The sequence below is a fragment of the Panicum hallii genome, chromosome 9 (genome assembly GCF_002211085.1).
Source record: "Panicum hallii strain FIL2 chromosome 9, PHallii_v3.1, whole genome shotgun sequence".
Classification (NCBI taxonomy): domain Eukaryota; kingdom Viridiplantae; phylum Streptophyta; class Magnoliopsida; order Poales; family Poaceae; genus Panicum; species Panicum hallii.
The window spans coordinates 66,946,550-66,962,750 of record NC_038050.1 but is presented as its reverse complement, the minus strand read 5'-3'; the positions used below and the strand labels follow the sequence as shown (position 1 = coordinate 66,962,750).

The window sequence follows — 16,201 nt, the reverse complement described above, 5'->3', positions numbered from 1 at the left end:
TTCTATTTCTAGTCCGGTTGGAGGCGGGCTCTTATCAAATACTAAGCTTAGTTTGAAGTATATATATGAGGGATTTTCATTGTAAATCATCGAATTGTGAAATAAAGATTGTTCTCTCTACTTGTGTTCTTGTGTCTTCTACTGCGTTCTTATGTTTGTTGTGAGAGAGATGCGATCCGACGTTGATGACATGTTTTACAACATTATTGACGCGAAGTTATAAGAAAACGTCAAGGATAATAAAAATAGGACTGAAAGGAGTGTGTGTATCTGTATCACTTCGGATCCGGCGGCCGTAGAGGATCCGCCCCGACGCTCCGAGTCTTGGAACATGGACGGCGCCTCTCCCGCGGTCCCCAGTTTCCCCGTTTCCTTCCATCCCCGCCTAGACCCCCAACTTCGCGCGGGGGCCGGGGAGCAAAACGAACCCCCCAGAACCCAACCATCTCGCCGTGCGGATTCCCAGGCTCTATCCCTAGGGTCCTTGCAATCGGCACGCCCTCCCGCCGCCGCCACCAATGGGGAAGCGGCCGCCGGTCGTCGTCCTCTCATCTTCCTCCGGCGAAGATGACAGAGGGGGGCGCCGCGGCCCTTCAGCGCGGAGGTCGAGGACGCCTGCGTCGGCGCCGGCGCGGTCGCAGTTTCAGGCAGCGAGCGGCTCGAGGAAAAAGCCGCGCCGCGAGAGCAGCGCGGGGAGAGGCCGCCGCCGCTGCTCGGAATCCGCGGCTTCGGACTCCTTGAAGGTGATAAAACTCGACCTAGAGTTTGGTTGGGCATTGTTTTTTTTTTGCTTTTAAAAAGGCTGTGTGTCGTGCGTAGTAAGTAGTGTGGTGATCCGTTTGTTGTTAGTCCAATGCAATGCTATCTATTTTGAATCGTGAAATTAGATGATGAACATAAACGGTTCTAAGTTCTGTTAGCCGTAGTTAAGCTTAAGAATTCATGGCTTCTGATTTCATATGATGCATATTGATTGGTCAGTCTAGGCTGCCACTAAATATTAAGACATGGAATTTGTATAAATGAACGGTATGCCCTCTAGCATTTAAGCTCCAAGGCTGGCATCAGTCAAAGAGGAAAATCACTGATTCTTACACGATGCCTGCCCTGATTCGCCACATTTCTCCTTTTATTTTTCATCTAAATAGCAAATGCAACAATGGTTCTATTTCAACGTATTATAGTTTCTCAACTGTTTTAAGCTAGAATAAGTATTATTGAGGAATAATCATGTCTGCTTCGTTTTTTATTTGTAAGTAATTTGGATGTGTGGTCTCTTGTGTTACTATTGATATAACTCACAAGCTGATTCCAGCTTGGCTACAACTGGATGTGAACGGCTAGTTTTGCACGAACAGGGATAGAACATTCATTTAAATTATTTCCTGCCTTACCTTGTTCTTAGTGTTATATATACGTTTTCTATCCACTATCATATAGTCTTTTCTGGATTGAGCTGATCCTTTTCTGTAATTGATCACTGATACTTTGTTATCTTGTCTGAAAAGGCTGAATTTGATATGCTCTCTGAAGATTTTTCAGAATGTTTTGATGACTTGGGCATGTCAGGTATATTTACTTCACCTCCGTTCTTGTATAATTGTATTTTCTTAGTGTATTTTGAATTTCATATAACAGAACAAAGTTATGAAGATAGGGTTTCTTCTGAAAAAAGTTTCCAAATAGTGTGTATTGTGACATCCAATAAACGTTATGTGTTTAGCAGTTCTGAGTTTAGTTGTTTCTTTGTTTGTATGGTCTGTAAGTCTACAACTCTACATTGCATAATGTTCACTTTGCTCCATTCCCTGTGTTACTGTACTGTATTGCACAGTTAAATCCTGTATACTGCTGAGAAACCAAGCAAAGTAGACTGTGAGATATGGAACACAAAAGAGATGCCCAATGCCTTGGATGATGATAAATTAGCAAGTTGAACTGCCCCCAAAAACAGAATAATAAACAGCAGCAATGCTATACTGAATCAGCACCAGAGAAAGTTACATCTCCTTTTCCCCCATTCCCTCCTTTTGGATTTTTCATGTAGTTTGTGAAATTCTTTTGGATAACCCATGGCATTTGCTATTTAAATTTTGAGGACATGTAGCAAGCACTAGTATCAGCAATTCAGGATGACACATGTATATATATTTTTTTGCTTTTAGATGAACCTTCAGTTTCCTGTCTTTATCTGGAAACCCTTTGGCTCGGATGATATCTTTCTTTCCTTGATCCTGTGATGTTCTGATGTTCACAGACCTTTGTGAATGTGAAGTTACACTGTTTCACTGTTTCGATGTCTTCTGCTGATTAGCCTACTTCTAGGCAGGATCCATACGGAAAACAAAAGAGCTTTGGGTTGACAAGTATACGCCCCGCTCATTAGCAGAGCTTGCTGTTCATAAAAAGAAGGTCAGTTCTTTTGTTATGAACTTATAAGTTACAACATACGTTATTCTGTACACCTTTAGAATATTTTAAATTAGCTCATCCTTTGATGGGGTATCGTTATACTCAATCTATTATATTGCCTATTTTATGTTTCTTGCTTGATCAATAGTTTTTTTTAATGCCAATATATCAGGGTGTTGATGTATTATTTCAGTCTTCTCATAGTTTATCACCATGCATGAGCAATGAGTAGGAATGAACTTCATGTGATATTTTGCATAATCTGTTTTTACAGGTTGAAGATGTAAAGAAATGGTTGGAAGAAATGCTGATGGCACCAAAGGTGATTGTTCTTTGAATTGAAACAAATTCGATTGTGAGTTTAACTTAGTGGAATATATTTCAATAATATGCAGATTTGCTGAGTGCGTGTATAATCTAATTTTTTCCGACATAGTGGAAATTTTTTAGGTTATCAGCATATTCGTTGCTACGGATCAGATAGAGCTATATTATTTTGTTATTTTTCCCTTTTGGTTACGTGATAGTTCAAAATGCATTGGATGGGGACTTGGTCCCTTTGAAGAACTCTCTGCTAGAGTAGAGGAGAAGCCATGCTATTGTATATGCCTTTCCTAGCAGTGCAATTCGTCCAGCATTGTGTGGGTTGTACTCATGTTGCAATCTCGTGTCTGCTCATGAGAGTATCTCATGAAATCACATGAGTAATCGGGCTAGGAAAAAAATCAGCGAAATTTCATGTTTATTGGTGGGGTCCGATGAATTTATGTACCAAATATCTTGTGACGAGTCTATCTAATGTGTTATACTTGTGATATATTGTCTTAATTCTTTGTTGTTATATGATTTATGATGCATCAGGGACAGTATTTAGCGAAATCGTGACAATAAAAAATTTTAAAAAAATCTTGGCGAAGTTCTGACAACATTTCTGGAATTTCATGTTCATCGGTAGGGTTTGATAAATTTTATTTCGTGATATTTTTTTCCAAAATCAGGAACCTTTTTCATAACATGTGAATGTTTGAATTGTTAGGATCAAGTGAAGTTCTTGAGCATTCCTTCATGGCATAAGAACCATGTATTGATAGAACTAATTTAAATTTTGAAGTGCGAAATTATTGTTCAATTTTTATTACTGCTGTAGGCAGTTCAAAATTACCAAATATCAACTCTGCTCAGCTACTTTTATCTGTTTCTATTATTTATATATTTCAACTTTTACAGACAATTAGAGATACTAATAGTGCAAAGACAAATTTGCAGCAAACAGTTGGAGGATGGACTCTTGTCCTAACTGGGCAAACTGGTGTTGGAAAATCCGTATGTCCTTCCCTTAGATTTTCTTCTCTGAAATTTTTGTACCAAATGGTGAAATTGAGTTTGGGCTCATCGTCCTTAAGTTCGATAGTTAGTTCACTACACTTGTTTGATCCCTAGTTGGTTAGATGTGATTTGGTGCATCATCAACCACAACGTGGCATAACATGTTGACAGCTCTAAACTATTCACCATGTCATAGCAAGAATTTGATCAAGTTAAGGCTGGAATCTTGTTATTAAGAAAATAATGGCACATCTCAAAATCTAACAATATCCTAGTTACTAGTATCTCACAATTAGACTAATTGCTTTCTTCAATTGTGTTTACTCCTATTGTCTTTCTTTTGAGGTCAGGGGTGGTATTTTGTGTTAATTATGCTATACTAGTGGAGAACTTGGTTCTGTTGCTCTGGAACTGCATTTAGCTAGTTAATTTTATGACAGGCAACCGTGAAAGCGATTGCTGCTGACCTTGGAGCGGACTTATGTGAGTGGACAACTCCAGTACCAACACTATGGGCTGAACATCTTCATGCTAATTCAGGTAGCGTTGTTGTTATCTAAAAATTCTCTCTCTTATTTGTTGCAATTTTGAAGAACTGATCTAAGTATGTATGAACTCCACATCCACACCCTTCTATCATATTGATGAACTAGTCCATGGTACTCTGGCATATTGTCAAAGCATTCCAATTGCCAGAACTTTTCTGTTAAATATTTTATTATTTTTCTTCAATGTTCAATTGAAGGATTACGCTATATATCCAAGCTGGAAGAATTTGAAAACTTTGTGGAGAAGATAAGAAAATATGCAATGCTTCGTCCAACGAGCACCAAATCCAAAAGAAAGCTCATTATTATTCTGATTGATGACATCCCTGTAACAAGTGGAAATGCTGCTTTTGCAAGACTAGGAAAATGCTTAACTGGTTTGATTCAAAGTACCCAAGTACCAACTGTCATTTCACTTACTCACTATCACAAAAGTGAGAGTAACGATACTGCAATGTGGAACTCTGAGGACCTTGAGTCCTTACTTCAAGGTGCTGGCGCTCATAAGGTAAAAGACCAAATGTTGACGGATTTTATGATGATGGTTACATATGTTTCTTTAGCCGCTTGTTTCTAATAGGGCACCACCAATTTCTTGCAGATTGCTTTCAATCCGGTAACCACAAATTCGATCAAGAAAATTCTTATTCGAATATGCAAAGAAGAAATATATGATGCACCTGAAGAACTACTGCATCAAATAGCAATATCCAGTGGAGGTGACATCAGACATGCAATAATGTCTCTTCAATATTATTGTCTTGATCCTAGAAGGCATAGTTCTGCACTGGCAACAAGTGCTACTCGTGCTGGTTCAAAGAGACGTGATTCTCTGGTTCCACGGCAGGAGAGCTATGGCCTCAGCAGTGCACTACCCTCTCCATGTGGAAGAGACGAGACTCTTACACTATTTCATGCATTGGGGAAATTTTTGCACAATAAGAGGGAAACTAATTGTGATTTTGATATCGGTATGTAAGAACTAAGCATTATCTCACCCTATCAACAATTCACCTCAGAATGTTTTAAATTTTGCAAGCAAATATTTCTTGTGTCTTCATGTTGTGATAATGCTATGTACACTCTTCCATTCAAATTTGTAATTCTTAGAGTGTGTGAGTATATTCTGGCACCTTTTTTTGTTGACCTGTTGCTATTTGTTCAACTTGAACTGTCAATGCATTTTTTGCCACTGTTTTTTATTTTTGTTCATTATTAATTGGTTATTAGGCAACAGCTGTTCATCCTTTTCAGTTTGATGGATCTAATTCTAACACATAATTAGAAAGTTAGAATGCAGGAATTTCGCCAGAAATAATTCAATTTTGACAAGACTGGCGAGAAATAATCCATGTGAACCATATGTTGCCTTGTGCACTTCTGCCCCTGTTTAGGATTTACATTGGTTTTTTTTGATGAAGAAAAGGATTTACATTGGGTTTGTTTGACTATGATAACCAACATACAGTAATCCAACAATTTACTTTTTAAATTCCAGTGTACTTTTGCACTTTACATGGTCGAATTAGTGTTTCTTTATTAAATTCATTTGCTCCAATCATTGTCTAATTCTGACCAGATATCCATACTCTTGACTTCCATATTTTCAATTTAGTGCCCTATGATTAGATAACACTACAATTATATGCTGTGGCTTCTATTTGGACTGACTACTATTGATTAACAATACTGTGTTTCAGAAAATCCGTGGGCGTCATTTACTTTTGTTTTCTCTCTGAAATTTATGATGTTTCTTTCCTAGACCTGGATCCATTCCCTCTCAAAGAAAAACTGAGAAGAAATTCACTCAAAATGGATGTTCCTGAAAAGATTCTTTCACAAGCACACGGAAAAGTACGGACAGTCACAGATTTCCTACATGAAAATGGTAAGTTACTATCAATCATAGGAGTAGAGAATAACATATACTTGACCTGTGTTTGCCTCCCATGTTTTATATAGTTCTCGCAGGCATGTTAATGAGTGTATATTGGAAACAACATTATTTATATTTTTCTTAAGTTTGCCGGTGCTGTCAGTTGATCCTATGTTGATTTGTGAAACAGTAATTCTTGAGCTTGCAAAATTATTCTTGCACAGCATTTGAAAATTACTGGTTTAATCAAACATTATATTATTTTTTGCTTATTGAATGCATCATGATCACAGTATCACATTTGATTGTTATTCCATTAGCCATTTACTCAGTATTATTATTATAATAATTATAATAATAATCTGAATCTGGGTTCAGTGTTGTCATGATCACATGAATTAAGCAAATGGATCCTTTCACACTATTCAGGCTCAGCGTCTTGACTATGATATCTGTGCTGCTTTGCATGCCTTTTTTTGAGTGATAATTATCAGTTTTTCACCTCGTGTAACTTCTGTTAGCATTTTGTTCTGATGGGCAAATGAGTTGGACCAACTAACAAACTACTAAACTAACAAAGTATAAGTGCATTCCATTAGGATTCTACAGCAAATTAACCTCTGACTGATGGCCCTGGAATTATTCACACACTGCTATTACCGACGCTGGGGTGCTACTACCGGTACTAGCCTGCAACTGTTGGGCGGCCCAGCTTATCCATGGGGGCTTAACCCAACTAAAGTCTCAGCTTTGTGGCTTTTGCTTCCTTGATGTCTTGGGTCTTCCTGTAGTCTTTTAGGATTAGCTAATGTGCATCATCAAACTAGGTGGGTAGTTGAAAGGACAGAGAATCTTTTAATTGTATAGAAAATAACTGTGCACGGATTCACAGGCTAACAAACTACTGAATTATATGCTGCAAAAAGTATGTGTGTTCGCTTGAATATTGTTAAGGCCTCTTTTCTTTTTAATGTGCTTTTACTTAGCAGAAGTAGCAACTTGGCAGATTCAATTTGCAGTAATATGTGATGCTAAGCATCTCTTGGGGCCAAATGGGTAGCTCATTCATAATTCTGTCAGTGCTTTTATGGATTCCTTACTGTTGCTTTTGTGTTTTGAAATTTTTTTCATTTGCTTTGTCGTATTTGTACTCACAAGTATGCTTTTTGAAGCCGCTGCTCCCTCAAGGAAAATATGTACTCAATAACTGATGGTTCACTCATTATTTAAATAGATTAACTAATAGTTGATATCTGATGTTTTGCAGTTCTTGATTTCATTGATGATGAAGCTGTTGATGATGCGTGGGTTGTGGTATCATATTTGAGTGAGGCAGACTGTCTTCTTACTGGTAGTCTATTCACGTCATACAACTCAGAAAATATGGCGCAACTCATTGCTGCATCTGTTGCAGCACGAGGGGTTCTTTTTGGAAATGCTCATGTGGCTCCCTCAAGGTATTTTCACTGTCAACATAATTTTATCTGACAGAGCTATGATGTTTATTTGTTTCACTATGATTTGGCATAAGCAGGTGGCATACTATCCGTAGCCCGAAGCTTTGGCAAACTGAGCAGTCATTTCGATCTAATAAGGTAAATTCAATAACTAAATCCTACAATGTTTTATGCAATTACCAAAATGATGTACAGAAAATTGGTATGCTTATTCTCAACCAATTCCTTATACCATACACATACCTTTTCATGGTTCTTAGAACTTGTCTTCTGAAGTCAAGCTGTTCATACATTCTTCACGTTAGCATTCAAACATGCATGTTTCAACAGTTTATTTTAGTACAATGCTAAACTCTGTCAATGGACGTTCAGAATAGTTTTCTTTAGATCCTGGTCGATGGAATCACTGCAGTGATTATATTCATTATCCTTACTAAACAGCTGGTACATGACAATCTGTATTTTTCAATTTGTTGGGGAAAATGCAGGACCAGGTTTTAAAGGAAAGATTTGATTGTTCAAGTTCCTGTGTTTCCTGCAACTTCTCTGACATTGTCACAGAATTCAGACCCTTGGAGAGATGGATTGGTCCCCGCAACGATGAGCCTAGGAGCAGCTTACTGCCTCATGGCATAGGTGGCTCGCTCTTGGTCGATAAACTCGATGCTGATGGAAATCACGATGAAGAAGATGATGACGAGATAGAAGAATGCTAAAAGTTAGATCATGCATCCTTACTGCTTTATCCTATGAGACGCCATCACGTCGTTGCTGGATGCTGCATAGCAGATTTTGTAGCGGTCCACTTTAAAGATTCCATTGAGTTCAGTTTTGGGAGGCCTGCCATCTTTGCATACCAAATCCAAGGTCGAAAAGACAGCACCAGATTTTTCAGTGACCTCACATCCTGAAGCAGCATGTTCAATCGAGCAAGTTCTTTTTTATTTTGATTGATCACTGATGCGGTTGTTGAAGACTGGAGCGAGCAATGCAGTAGGATCTTTTTCACCAAATGTAAGGCAGGTGTCGATGGATGTTCATTTTGGCGAGCTGATTTATCATGTTCATATCTACCATGATGACTGACCCTACAGAATCATTTATGATCTAACATGCAAATCATCTGATCGGGTTTCTTCCACATCGTATTGTCTCGCTTATTTTTTTTTCAAGTTTCAAAAAAATGTGTTTCTTTTTTTCACCTTTTGCACATTACATCGTGCAAAAACGATCGTGCTTCCATGTTCTGCCGCACGCACGGGATTGTGCTGTTGAACCTAACCGCGCTGCGCGTTTGGCCTCATGGCAACAAATCGAGCTAAATCTCTCTTTTTGTCGGAAAAAAAATCGTTGAGCGATCCGACGAGCACAAAATCTGAGTTGACTAATTTTGGGCATCATGTGCCCACGATCTAAGCGAACATATTTTATTGCCAGTCAATCGTACTCGTAGAGTGTAATCACCTTCAACCGAAGAACAACAGTGGGAGATTCACGTCTTCGGCCACCCGGTCGCGGCCATTCACGGCCGGACGGCCCCCGTTGTCGGTGCTCGGACCCTCGCCTGAGAGAGCTGTCCCTTGATCCCTTGCTTCCCGGAATCCCGCCTCCTCCGGGCCGGCGCGTCGAATTGCGCTCGGTGCGGGCGGGTCTCGTCGAGGCCGATCCGGCGATCCCAACCCCAGCACTAACCACCGGGCCGTTTCGTCGGTGCCGTCGGTTCGGGCCGCGGGCGGCGGCGGCGATGTTTTGGAAGGATAGCGGCAGCCGGAGCAGCAGCGGCAGCGGCCGGGATCAGAACGGCGTGGGGCCCTTCGGCCAAGTGCGCGTCCTCGTCGTCGGTGATTCAGGTGTGCCTTTTGCAACTTGTCCTGGAAAGCTAGAACCTGATGCTTGGCATAAGTTACGAGAATCTGGGAACGCGAGTAGGCGCTGATTCTGACCGATTCTGCATTGTCCATTTTGAGGTCTCATTAGAATATGAAATGAGTTGTCTTAAAATTCAGAATCAAAACAGAACCTGAAGGTTTTTGAATCAGTGATCCTGGTAGTCTGAACTCAAAACTGTGACGGCCTGCTGTTAGCTCGGAGATGTAATATGTTCGAACCTGTTGGTCCTTTATGCAATGCAACCGGTCTGTGGTGATCCCTAGAATTCTTAAAAAAGCAGAATGTCATATTCCTAAACCTATATACAAAAATTTCAGGATGGTATAGCTCTGCTTGAAGGTGTGGCGATTCTGTTAACCTTTTGGCCTGCTTTGACGTAGGGAATTGGACGAGATATATAGGTGCAGTAGTGTCAGTAGAGGAGCATGGGTTCAATAGAATCGAATCCATACTAAGGTTGATACATTTTGTTTGCCTTGTGGAGACTGGGATTTTCTGAACTGTTGAATGGGAACCGTCATCATACAGATTCACTGAATTCATTATACTTGAAAGCAGTATCTCTAAGTGCCAACTGCCAAGGTTCCAGTTTTGAACTTTATCTGGTATCTGAAACCTAGTTGGAAATTTTTTTAGGGTGTTCCATGATTTAATTATTCATCAGGCACTCACCTTTATCAGTTGTGTATTGTTGCAAGTATTCTGAGATTGAATCCTTCTTGGAGCTAGTTTGTCTTTAGCCTGGAAGCTTTGATCCTTGGGAACCTTTTAAGAGTACCCGCAACATCATCTCCTTTAATTTCTCATTAGCATCTAATAGCTGTAATATCTCTTTGAAGATTGAGTTGCTTATCCTGCTTCCCATATATTATGAGCTAAAAGGTTTGAAATAGCATAGAGCAAACTGAGCTTTGTTAAATTTCTTTTGTTTTGAGAACATTCAGTGCACATGTCCTAGGATCGAATTCTAGACCCAACAAGTAAAAGAATCAGTAGGAAAGAAAAGAAAAAAAAAGAGGTTTCTAGTAAAACCCGAGTGAATGAAAAGACCATTCTATTCTATGAAAACAACACCACAGTTACTACAGCTGGTATTGATAATGACACTGGCACATGGTCTGGCTCCAGTTCAAACTTGAGAGCTTCATTAGCATTTTTGTGAGTTTTTTAATCGTGCATGTGTGCTATTTTATTGGAGGTGGTGATGATATTTTGCGCCGAAGAATTGGCAACTGAACCTCCACAATACAGTTGCATGTTTCTGAATTTTACACTGCTGGCTATAGTGTTTCAGTTGTATGCTTTGTGCTTAATTTTTCTCCATTCTCAGGTGTTGGGAAATCTTCACTGGTGCATCTCATTTTAAAAGGTTCTGCTATTGCTCGACCAGCACAAACAGTAGGATGCACAGTGGGCATTAAAGTAAGTTCATTTTCTGTACTTTCCTGACTTGTAGGTTTTGCAATTTATGCCTAACTTACATTTTGTACTCTACCATTTCAGCATATTACTTATGGAAGTGCAGGTGGTTCATCGAATAATGTCAGTGATGCTGAAAGGAACTTCTTTGTTGAGCTTTGGGATGTCTCAGGACATGAACGATACAAAGCATGTCGATCCATTTTCTATACACAAATCAACGGTACACGCCGTGTCTCTCCTTATTACCAACATATTACTGCCTATGTCCTGCATCTTTGTAAGCATCACGGTTTGATTTTGGCGTCTTTTCCTACTAGTTTCAGTTAACGTTTGACTCTACAAAACTGTCGACAGTAGGCCTATTTATTATATTTTGTAGTGCTAATGCTTCAATCTGCGTAGGCTACTTTGTAGCAGTTCTTCATCTGCACCCTTTTCCTTTCTATATGTTTCTGTCAGTGCCCTGGTTTTTTTTCCACTTTGGTTCTAAATTTCTTCCCACTTCAATCTGTTAGCTATCAGAACCTCTAATTTAGAGAAACCTCTGCCCTCTTTAGTTATTCTGCTTCTTCTCAATTAATACTGTAAGCATTTGAACTCACTTTTTCTGAATTTGTCCGTCAGGGGTCATATTTGTTTATGACCTCTCACAGAGGAAGTCCAAGACAAACTTGAGTAAATGGGCTGTTGAAGTTGCTGAAACGGGCACCTTCTTAGCTCCACTTGGATCTGGTGGACCGGGAGGACTTCCAGTGCCTTATCTGGTAATAGCTAATAAAGTGGATCTCGTGCCAAGAGATGGTACAAGAGCAAGCAGCGGTAACCTTGTTGATCTTGCTCGCCAATGGGCTGAGAAGCAGGGCCTTCTTCGACGTAGTGAAGAACTACCACTCACAGAGAGCTTTCCTGGGAACTCTGGCCTCCTGTCGGTTAGATCTCTTAATTGTCCTACTCCCATCTCACGTTACTTGCACTCTGTTTATGCTTACCAACGTGATGCAGTACTATGTATTTATTGATTCCAGGCTGCCAAACAAGCAAGATATGACAAAGAAGCTCTGATCAAGTTTTTCCGCATGGTTTGTATAGACAAGTTTCATTGATTTATTTTCTCTGCTCCATGAATTTCACCTTTAATGCTGTTGAACCGCATCTTTTCAGTTGATCAGGAGAAGATACTTTTCAAATGAGCCTCCTGCCCCAAGTCCCTGGTCTCTCACTCCAAGAGAAGATACCATCCTTTCTGTAGAGACTCTTGGAGATGTCACGGATAGCTTCCCAAGGAAAAGGTGAGCGTGCCTAACATGAAAGAGACACCCTAAAAAGGAAAACACGAATGAACAAAATAAAATGATGAAGAAATGGGAACACTTAATTCATCTGGCTGGGGCACAATTGTGGCGTGTACTTATCTATAATTCTCTCTATTTGTTTTTGCAGCCTTAGTGGTGAGGGCTTTTTGTACAATGGAGTAGTCCCACTTCCAGCTCAGAGGAACCTCGCACCGCCACCAACTCTGAATCCGCAGCAGCCCGTGTCGTCCTTGGATAACTACAGATATCACCGGTTCTCCTCCTCGTCGCTTCCGGACGTGAGCAGCGGTCGAACAAGCCGAGAAGATACGAACGTATGATACATGCCATCATACCCGCAAAATGTGGGAAGCATATGATGCCTAGGAATTGAGTTCCTACCGGCATCTTGAGCTGCCTAGTGCCTTGCTTGCAGCACTTGAATGCTGCCAAGATGAGCTCTCTTGCTTTGGTTTAATTGTCCTGTCATTATCTGATCACTAGGTGATTCCTTCTCTCCTTCTCTCTCTCTCTTTTTCCCCCTCTTTTCCATCTGTATTCATTTAGAAGAAATGTAACTGATACGAGGACAATACATAATGTGCCAGTATACTAAAAGCAATAGAAGAATTCTTTCCTTTCATGGGCGACTTGATCTGGTCTTACTACCTACCAATCTTAACTTTGTTGAATAATGTCAACAAACAAATTTACAGCCAGGCTAAGCTGAGAGCCTGGACCTGTATGAACTATGAAGCCCTTGTGCCCATGATTCTTCAAGTCCTCAAGGATTAGATGGACCTCTCCCACCATTCTGGCCGGTGGCGACCCCGTCACACAACTTGGACCGGACCGGGCACGTTTGTCTTCAACAGCTAAGCCGACGCCAGCTACCGGCACGACCGCGACCGCGCCGCCCAGAACCAACTCGACGAGACGACCGTGACCCCGCCCGTGGACACTCCTCCGGTTCGCGCGCGGAGGCCGGAGGGGCAACCGGTCCTACACGCTCACGCCGCGGCCGAGGAATCAGTACTTGTACCGAGTAGGAATAAGAAGGCTCGGTCTTATTAATAATCTTCATGCTCACCAAGTACGAGTACCAAGCTGCTCTCATGATAGCCAAAGCTTAGCTACTAATCCCTACACTATTCCTGCGCCAAAATGTATTATGATGCTTTTTTTCTCTTTCGATTATTAATGAAGGTAAATGTGCATATCCAATGATATACTTCCGGTACATCATGTATGGGTTCATTGGGAACTTACTAAAGATGCTCGAGGTTAATTACCTTCTCCTTTTTTTTCCATATGCAATTGTATAAAGTGAACAAAATCATTGTCCATGCATATTGATATACTTTGCTTTAATTGTCAAATTCAGATCCTGGTAGGTCCATTGTTTTATTTTAGAAAGTAATGTAGCTTTTAGAAACATATTGTCTTCTTGTAATGTCGATCTACTATGTTGGGTTACTGGAGAAGAAAAGCATAAGTTAGTGCTAGCAAAAACTTAACCCAATAAAAAAAAATACAGAATGAGGTTCTCAGGGACCAATCTTTTTCTCATTTCAAGAGCTAATTCGGCTCTCTGCTTCAAACAAACTTTCATTCCTTGCTATAGGAGTACATACAAAACTGTTCATTAGAAATGGTTCGTCAGCCTAGCTAGCACAAGCCTCGTACGGTTATAGGTGTATTTGTTCGCCATGGACACTTGGTCAGGCCAGGACAGTACAAATTAACAATTTTAAAAGGCTACCTAATGTTCATCGATCATCATACATGTGTTTGTTTCTTGTCTTCCATTTCCAAGTGCTCAAAACACATAATAACGTTCCATTTACAAGGCGCTCAAAACACACAATAAAACCATTAGGAAATTTGAAGAAAAAAAGGTCACAAGTAGATTGCAAAATAAACGAGCATCAAAACTATAATTTTCTCGATCAATAATAATGAATACTTATTGCCGCTTTCATGACACATTTAATACAGGTGGATTAGATCACAAGGAAGCAACATTTCCACACATCAATACTTCGCCAAGCACACAATTCTTTTTTGTATATATATATAAATAAAATCATCACACCCACTTGCATACACCATATATGTAGTAATTAATCTCTTGATACAAGGTAATTCAAAAACCCATCACCCAATCAAGAAAGCAGTACTGCGTCGTACAAAGTTACGTACTTACGTCGGCAGACATCACGTAAAACCCTAGATATCTACCACATGGCGTCTTCCACAAACTAACCTCATTAGCTGACATCGTCTTCTTCCTCTCGCTTTTGCACCGCCAGAGATAGCATCCATCCAACGCCACCATCACAGTCACACTACGGACAACTCGACCGACCATAGCTCGAGCATCACATCTTTTCTCCCAATATTTTTCTTCTACCTTTAATACGCATTTAATTTTCCCGGCCAAAAAAATAATATTGGAGGGAAATATTATAGAGAATACCAAACGCGGCGGAGAAGCCTTGCTTGCTTCTCTCCTACAGGCGGAGGAGACCGTGGATGCCGTGGGCGCTGGCCGCCTCCACGTTGCAGGACGGCGCGGGCGGCGCCACCGCCCTGGAGCCCGTGGCAGGGGACGCTTTCATGACGAGGGAGAACCTGGGCAGCGGCAGGCTGCTGGGCGGCGGCGCGAGCGCGTGCAGCAGGTCCTGGACGAAGTTCCTGGCCACCTCCTGCTCGAGGTCGTCCAGCGCCTCGGTCACCACCGGCGCGAGCGGTAGAGGCGTCGCCCGCTCCAGCGGCTTCTTCTTCTGCGCCCTGGGCGCCTCCGTCGTCGACGGCGGCGGCGGCCTTGCCGGCCTCCTCCTCCTGTCCCTCTCACGCCGCGCAGGTGCTGGCGCTGCTGCTGCTGCTGGAACGACTGTGGTGGTTACCGCTGCACCCCTGCCGGCGCGTGGCGCCGGCGGTGGTGGAGGCGGAGCTGCCGGTAGGCAGGGGAAAATGGCGTACTTGGTGGCGGTGGGTGGGAGCGGCAGGAGCGGCGGTTGGTTGGACGGTAGGAGAGGCAGAGATGGCGACGAGTATATCGGAGGCCTCGCGTACGGAAGCGCGGGAGCGGAGGGCCACGCGCCACCTTTGTGCAGGTGGTTGTATGGCTGGAGCGTCGGGAAGGAGCCGTACGCGCCGCCCGGCCCCGCCGGCCTCGCGCCGAGCCCCCGCCGGCTGCGGCCGAGGGACCTCTTCGGGAACTCGAGGCTTCCAGACGATCGATCCAGGAGAACGTTTTCCATCTTGCTGATCTAGGATGGAAGGTCTTACTTCTTAGGTCTCTCTGCGCTATTTTGCTCCAAGAAAGACACGGGTTTTCGTTGGGATTGCTGAAGTACAAAGGAAATCAAAAGGAGATGAACTGCTGAGAAGGTTAAAAGCTGAAAGAACTTTGTATTAGTTTGAGCGAAATCTGCAAGAAGAAGCTAGCGAGATCCTTGGGGAAGAAAAACAGCAAGGATGCTAGGATTGATCGATGCAGCGGCTTTAGATCAAGAAGAAGAAAGAAACAAAGAAAGAAAAAAAACGAGGAAGAAGAAGCTCTATCTATTCTCGTGTGGAGACTGGAGAAGATGTTGTCCTCCTCCAGCTGCTGTCTAAGGTAGAGAGGGAATGGCCATGCACCGAGAGCAAGCCCACCCTCCACCTCCGGGCTACAGCTCGGTGGCATGCGATGGCCCCTCTTTATAGCCGAGAGATGAAGGTTGGGGGATGGGTTAGGTGTCACACCGTCTAACGTTGGGGAAAATATGGGAGGGGATTTGACAATTGACCACAAACTACCGTCCTCGGTTTCTTCTCTAGCGCTAATGGCAAGTTTGCACGTGTCAAATTGTCTTCCAGGGTAATTTAAAAAAAATACTTTTGGTGATGCCCCCTGAGAGAATGGTATTTTGTTCTTTGCCGGTTGTGAGCATTGTTCCCAGAACAGTACTACAACAGCTAGGAGCAAAA

At 41.9% G+C, this 16,201-nt stretch overlaps 3 protein-coding genes across 5 annotated transcripts; 2 read left to right on the top strand and 1 right to left on the bottom strand.

Annotated features, from left to right (window-relative positions):
- Nucleotides 1-356: 356 nt before the first annotated feature.
- On the top strand, nucleotides 357-8,760 carry LOC112873651 (cell cycle checkpoint protein RAD17). Of its 3 annotated transcripts, none has more exons than XM_025936663.1 (12): nucleotides 357-743; nucleotides 1,509-1,569; nucleotides 2,330-2,412; nucleotides 2,687-2,734; nucleotides 3,640-3,735; nucleotides 4,179-4,278; nucleotides 4,484-4,794; nucleotides 4,888-5,257; nucleotides 6,049-6,174; nucleotides 7,430-7,619; nucleotides 7,697-7,757; nucleotides 8,108-8,760. In XM_025936663.1, exons 1-12 carry the CDS (start codon nucleotides 519-521, stop codon nucleotides 8,333-8,335), a joined length of 1,899 nt encoding a protein of 632 aa, XP_025792448.1. In that variant the 5' UTR covers nucleotides 357-518; the 3' UTR covers nucleotides 8,336-8,760. The 3 variants fall into 3 exon arrangements, with proteins under 3 accessions (XP_025792448.1, XP_025792449.1, XP_025792450.1); XM_025936664.1 differs by having other exon boundaries at nucleotides 359-743; nucleotides 3,679-3,735; XM_025936665.1 differs by having other exon boundaries at nucleotides 625-743; nucleotides 2,326-2,412.
- A 306-nt stretch (nucleotides 8,761-9,066) lies between these two features.
- On the top strand, nucleotides 9,067-12,873 carry LOC112873660 (small GTPase LIP1-like). Its single transcript, XM_025936675.1, has 7 exons — nucleotides 9,067-9,469; nucleotides 10,840-10,931; nucleotides 11,013-11,151; nucleotides 11,556-11,860; nucleotides 11,957-12,010; nucleotides 12,093-12,220; nucleotides 12,372-12,873. Exons 1-7 carry the CDS (start codon nucleotides 9,364-9,366, stop codon nucleotides 12,562-12,564), a joined length of 1,017 nt encoding a protein of 338 aa, XP_025792460.1. The 5' UTR covers nucleotides 9,067-9,363; the 3' UTR covers nucleotides 12,565-12,873.
- A 1,391-nt stretch (nucleotides 12,874-14,264) lies between these two features.
- On the bottom strand, nucleotides 14,265-15,935 carry LOC112873661 (proline-rich receptor-like protein kinase PERK9). The gene has a single exon (XM_025936676.1). It carries the CDS (start codon nucleotides 15,487-15,489, stop codon nucleotides 14,737-14,739), a length of 753 nt encoding a protein of 250 aa, XP_025792461.1. The 5' UTR covers nucleotides 15,490-15,935; the 3' UTR covers nucleotides 14,265-14,736.
- Between the last annotated feature and the right edge of the window lie 266 nt (nucleotides 15,936-16,201).

What these genes read in the sequence shown, in the direction of transcription:
- LOC112873660 (XM_025936675.1), top strand. Translation starts at nt 9,364, where the DNA reads ATGTTTTGGAAGGATAGCGGCAGCCGGAGCAGCAGCGGCAGCGGCCGG. An exon ending in GGAACTCTGGCCTCCTGTCG is followed by an intron (nt 11,861 to 11,956) that starts GTTAGATCTCTT and finishes TATTGATTCCAG; the next exon opens with GCTGCCAAACAAGCAAGATA. An exon ending in GATAGCTTCCCAAGGAAAAG is followed by an intron (nt 12,221 to 12,371) that starts GTGAGCGTGCCT and finishes TTGTTTTTGCAG; the next exon opens with CCTTAGTGGTGAGGGCTTTT.
- LOC112873661 (XM_025936676.1), bottom strand. Translation starts at nt 15,489, where the DNA reads ATGGAAAACGTTCTCCTGGATCGATCGTCTGGAAGCCTCGAGTTCCCG.
- LOC112873651 (XM_025936663.1), top strand. Translation starts at nt 519, where the DNA reads ATGGGGAAGCGGCCGCCGGTCGTCGTCCTCTCATCTTCCTCCGGCGAA. An exon ending in AAATGCTGATGGCACCAAAG is followed by an intron (nt 2,735 to 3,639) that starts GTGATTGTTCTT and finishes CAACTTTTACAG; the next exon opens with ACAATTAGAGATACTAATAG. An exon ending in AAGGTGCTGGCGCTCATAAG is followed by an intron (nt 4,795 to 4,887) that starts GTAAAAGACCAA and finishes AATTTCTTGCAG; the next exon opens with ATTGCTTTCAATCCGGTAAC.